At 50.0% G+C, this 5411-nt stretch overlaps 1 protein-coding gene across 1 annotated transcript; it reads right to left on the reverse strand.

Moving 5' to 3' along the window:
* Nucleotides 1–1857: 1857 nt before the first annotated feature.
* On the reverse strand, nt 1858–4190 carry LOC103639009 (metacaspase-1). The gene is made up of 5 exons (XM_008661787.2): nt 3563–4190; nt 3093–3432; nt 2838–2961; nt 2558–2752; nt 1858–2436 (listed from the first exon to the last, which is right to left on the reverse strand). Exons 1-5 carry the CDS (start codon nt 3987–3989, stop codon nt 2377–2379), a joined length of 1146 nt encoding a protein of 381 aa, XP_008660009.1. The 5' UTR covers nt 3990–4190; the 3' UTR covers nt 1858–2376.
* Between the last annotated feature and the right edge of the window lie 1221 nt (nt 4191–5411).

A 5411-nucleotide genomic window follows, 5' to 3' on the forward strand; every position in this document is an offset into this window, starting at 1 on the left:
CTTTGTTTACTTGTGATTTGTCTTCGCCCTCTCTCTCGGACTCGAGTTTAATTCTAACGCTAACCCCGGCTTGTAGTTGTGCTTAAACTTTGTTAAATTCAGATTCGCCCTATTCACCCCCCCTCTAGGCGACTTTCAAGAAGGGTTAGAAACATGACAATGTTTTCCCGAGGTATCAGAGAGTTGAGACTCTTCACTAGTCCTTACTACAACACTAGTATTCTCTATGGGTTGATTCTTTACCACTTTGGCATGGTGAATCACTCACTACAACTTACACCATGAGTTGGGCCACTCACGAACTCCACCGAGGGATAATCACCAAACCCGCAATCACCACCAAGCCATCTAGATGATGTCGATCGTCAAGAGCAAGAGGAACAAACTTCACTTGACTTAAACAAGCATAATGAGGAACCTAGATGCACACTTGCTACTCTTGATGCTTCATTGAATAGACCACTGGATATATCTAATGGGTGCACAACTGCTAGTTTAAAACTAGTCGTTACTATATGGTCATATAACGCTTTGTTTGGTGCCTATCATTAGAAAATTTGGTGGGTAAAATACCTCTCTATCCACTCTTTGTAAGCCACCATAGAAGTTTGGTGGTTAACCTTAGGGAATACTAAGTAGTGTTGTTTGGTGATACCTTGGGTAGGGCACCAGCCATGTCTGGTGCTACTAGTAAGCCCTCATTCACTTTCAGTTCAAAACAAATTTACAAATGGGATTGCTTCCAACAAGCTTTTGGGTTTTCTCTGAGCTTCCTAGTGCTAAGTTTGACAAGTGTGTGCTACACCTAACCCACTAGACTCATAAAGTCAAGCGACCAGTTCATACCTCCCTTTATAGTACAACTAGAGGAAAACAAAGTGATAAACTACTCTAGCTAGCTTCCAACTCTATGTGACACTTAGAACTAGTTAGTTCTTAACCTTGTCAACCAGTCGTTGAAAACCAGAATGAATTCCACCAATAGAGGTATGAAAACCATTAATTGCCCAAACATCAATCATTATTATAACATCATTAATATGTTAATCACAATAATTATGTCATCATTAATCACCAATATCAAATTATGGGCCTAAATGCTTTCAAACGATATCGTTGTGGTAATCACTAAAGTCATCGCAAGTAACAAAATCTCGATTGAAAATCATCTGATTTAATTGTTATGTTTACTTAGTCTAAACTTTAAACAAACTAGATCTAAAAACCTATGTAAAAGAGAGATAGATCTCTTCTCCTTACTACTATTGACTCATCGAAGGAGAAGAGAGGACCTACACAGTGGTGAATTTGGTTGCCACGAATCAATTAAATAGGTGTGGGGTTGGGCATGTTCAAATTCTCAATGGACAAAATTTGAGCTTCTCATGCTTATATTTGAGAGAGTACTAAGTTTTGAGTGTGGCTCGAGTAAAAAGAATAAGCAAGCTGCCTAGCTCCCACATATACATGTTACATATAAATCCATGTAGTCGATACCTATGTTTTTTTTCTTTTGGGAGGGTAGGAACTTACAATCACCAATAGTTTCCATATTTCAAGCGATACTAAGGCATTTTATTTGTTTTTATTGAATCATGCCTAAAGACGAGTAATGTTAGGAGGAAGGCAGAATTAGGGGATGCTCGATAGAGACCACTCCTTGATTCTTTGGTGGAGTGATTCTTTGCTAGAAGTGATTCTGTACGATATAATTGTTTGGCGAGAGGTAACTATAAAGTAACCCTAAAGCAAACAATTGTTCCAACAAATCAAATGTCTAATACTTGAAGGGACCATAGTGCCCAATAGAGGAGGGATTTGGTCACTTAAAAATACGGCAAAAATGTGAGCATCAACTTTACTATGGCTTCCTCAAGCTCTAACACACATAAAATAATTGACCAAGGCCAGGTTATATATAGGCTCCCAAACACCAAATAGACATTGAGAGCTCATGCTACAAAAGCATGGTGCACCGGGTAGCTCAGGCTACAAAAGTATAATGTTTAACTAGTCATTGTTAAACATTTTACTTAAACAATGGTAACTATTATAGTATTCAGAGGAGTGAGTTCTCGCTGGATGCACTTCAAAGCTACAATAAAATCCCCGGTGCACCATCGGAGAGCTCCGATGCTGTCTTCACTTTTCAGTCTTCTGTGCACTGGTTAAGACGATTTTTCAAGGACACTATTATCGTTATTGTCAGCAGTTTACTCATCTTTATCCTCGTCTTCATATTTAAACTATACTTTGTAAATAATACAATACAAAATAATATAAAATAATATTTTAGATAACAGTATGAGTAAACTGTTGGATACACGGTCTTATGGGCTTAAGGCAATGTCGTAAATATAAAGGAAATTAAAGGAGTCACAAGAGGAAGGGTTTCGTGTAGACGTCGAACGTTTCTGAAGCGCACAGCTGGGGCTCCTGCGAAACCAAAAGTCCAAAACCCAATACGATGAAGCAGGGAATCAGGGCAGAAATATATTTTCAGAGAGAGAGAGAGAGAGAGAGAGAGAGAGAGAGAGAGAGAGAGAGAGTTTTGTACCTGCGCGCAGCTGAATGTGATGACCCGGCGGAAGAAGGTGCCGATGGGGCCCGGTATGCCCAACTCCCCGCCGTTCTGGCGGATGGTGGCCCTCATCGCCGCCAGCAGGCGGCCGTAGGTGGTGCCTGGTTCTGACTCCACCGCCTTGATGAAGCTGTACGTCATGGCGCCGGTGGAGGTGGGCGCGGACACCGACTGCACGGAAAGACGTCGTTTGAGCAGGGCAACTTAGCATATGCAGCAGCGAGTTGCTAGCCTGCTGGCCTCAGTACGTACTGACCGTGCTGTCTTGCGACATCTGGCTGTCGGCGCAGCCGCTGATGGAGATGGCGAGGCCGCCGCTGGTGCACTTGGTATCGCCGGAGAGGCCGCTCTGTTGGTTCTCCCACTGCCAGTATCCGGTCCTGCTTGATGGAGAAGGAGAAGACGAGACGAGGAACTCAATTAAACTCGGCCGGCCGTCGAAATTGTCTTGTCTCTTTGGCGAAGCAGAAGCTAGGTACGACGACGACGTGTGTGTATGTACTACTACTACCTGGACAGGCGGCAGAGGTACGGGAGGTCCAGCATGGTGCCGCTGTGGCAGGTGTCCACGAAGGCGTGCAGCTTGACGCCCTTGCCGAGCGGGCGCACGATGGTGGCGTTGATCTCGTCGTCCAGGATGACGCCGCCGCCGTGGGGGTCGTCGAAGTCCACCGGGCACAGCGCCTCGTCGTAGCCGTCCGCCTCGTCGCCGTCCCTGTCCAGCCTCTGCACGCCGTGGCCGGAGAAGTGGAACACCAGGGAGTCCCCGGCGCTGGTGCCGTCCACGAGCCACCGCAGCGCCCGCATCAGGTTCGCCCGCGCCGGCACCCGTGCAGGGTCCTTGTCCTCCTCTGCCACCGAGCCCATTAATTAATTAGTTAACAATAATGATGATCACATGAGATAAAAAAAATTGCTGATGATCATTGCAAGTCCCGAATCGCGAAGCGAAACAACACGGCAATAATACTGTGTATTTACGTGTGAGCACGAGGATGCATTCCTCCGGGAAGCCGAAGCGCTCGCGGAGCAGGTAGCTCATGCAGTGGACGTCGTTGACGGCACCCCTGAGCTCGTGCTTGGTGGCGGCGTAGCTGATCCCCACCAGGAGCGCGCGCTTCTTGCAGCCGCGGACGCGCGGGAAGCTCGCCGGCAGCTCCTGGAGCACCGCGCCGGCGCCGCCGCCGCCGCCGGTCCCCCGCGGCGACGCGAAGACTCCGGTGAGGCCCTTGATGATGCCCACGGCGGCGTGGTGCAGGCCGTGCGGGGGGCGGCGCTCCCCGCGCGTGACGGCGTGGCAGAGCCCGCACCGCACGGAACGGGCCCCGGGGGCCACGCGCAGGCACGCGCCGCAGCCGGTGCAGCACGTCGTCGTGCCCTGCGCCTGCGGCGGCCGCGCGCTCGCCATGCTAGTTGGGCGCCTGGGCCTGGGCCTGGGCGGCGTGTCAGTCAGACGCAACGTACGCACACGTGGGAGACAGCTAGCGGACTAGATAGCTTGGCAAGGTGTGCATGCGGTTTTTGTGTCCGGGCTCCGGAGGAAGAAGTTGACATTGCGCCTTTGTGGTTGTGGTGGACTGGTGGTAGTGGTACTTGGGTTTTCTCCCTTTTTTGGTTGTGCTGTGCCATGGCATGCTTGCTTGCTTTAGATTTTTGGATTCGATTCGAGGAGCGTCTTCGCTTGGTTCTTTATTCGACGTGTGAATGAGAATAAGATTCATATTCCTCTCTGTCCTAGTGGAGGATCGGAGGAGCTCGTCACCGCCACAGAGGTCGTCGGGTCACCAGCGCAGAGGTCGACGGTGTGGGAGCTAACCGTCGGAGCGGAGGTTGACGACGAGGGTCTCCCTGGCCACGTGGAGTTTTTGGCGCAGATCTCGGTGGGGGCGCGAAGCTCACCAGCGGCAGCAATAGCGCATACGCCCGCGCGGGTACTCACAAAATAGCACTGGTTTTGCCAAGAGAATTTAGAAAACAACACTACGTTTGAACTCCACTACTTTGTTCACACACAATTGTACCAAATTGCTGTTGATGTAGTACTACGACATCATTTTTTCCCCAACAGATGATGCAACCCCTTCTTCCTCAGATAGAAGGCGTTTGATTGGATAGTGGTTGTTACTAACGTTGGAATCAACAACTAATAACCAGTTCCTATGACTATTGAATATAGATGTCCATCTCGCACGAGCATGGTGTGCGGCATGGCCCGGTCCGTGTAGTGTCCGTGCCAGACTCGGCATGCCAACAGTATCGTGCCTGGACCGCTAGGCACCACACGGTTAACAGGGTCGGCACGAGTGCGCCTTGGCTCCACGTAGCCAAAAGGCACGACGCACTGGCCAGTTGGTGACGCGCCCGTCGCCTAACCCTAAATCATCTGGTCCTCTCCTCCTGTACTTCGCTCCGTTGCGACTGCGCTCTCTCCGCCTCCGCCCTTCTTCTCCCACTCCGGTGTCCGGTACGACTGCAGCATGCCTCCTCCCCTCAGATCCGTCGTCGAAGATCCTCCCTCGCTCCACCCGACCCTTGGATTTGAGTGTTGGGGACTCAGGCTAGTCGGTAGCCACCTGAACCCTAACCCTTACTCCTCCGTCCTCTCATCTTCTCCCTCTCCGGTGTCATCTTGATCCACCGGTGGCCGGCATTGGCACACGACATGACATCTTCTTCATCTTGTCGTCTTCATCGTCGGATCTGTCGAGCTCACAAGCCACGCGGCTGCTTTGGTGCTTCGAATTCCAATCCATTGAGGAACCGAGTGGCCGGAGGCTGGATCTGTTGGTCGTCGATCGATCGACATCGCCGACAGAGATCCTGGTGCTCC

The sequence above is a fragment of the Zea mays genome, chromosome 9, assembly GCF_902167145.1.
Source record: "Zea mays cultivar B73 chromosome 9, Zm-B73-REFERENCE-NAM-5.0, whole genome shotgun sequence".
In the NCBI taxonomy this organism is placed as follows: Eukaryota; Viridiplantae; Streptophyta; class Magnoliopsida; order Poales; family Poaceae; genus Zea; species Zea mays.

Coding starts and splice junctions, on each gene's coding strand:
- LOC103639009 (XM_008661787.2), bottom strand. CDS start 3,989: ATGGCGAGCGCGCGGCCGCCGCAGGCGCAGGGCACGACGACGTGCTGC. Junction 2,962..3,092: donor TACCTCTGCCGCCTGTCCAG/GTAGTAGTAGTA, acceptor TCCATCAAGCAG/GACCGGATACTGGCAGTGGG. Junction 2,437..2,557: donor TCACATTCAGCTGCGCGCAG/GTACAAAACTCT, acceptor TTGGTTTCGCAG/GAGCCCCAGCTGTGCGCTTC.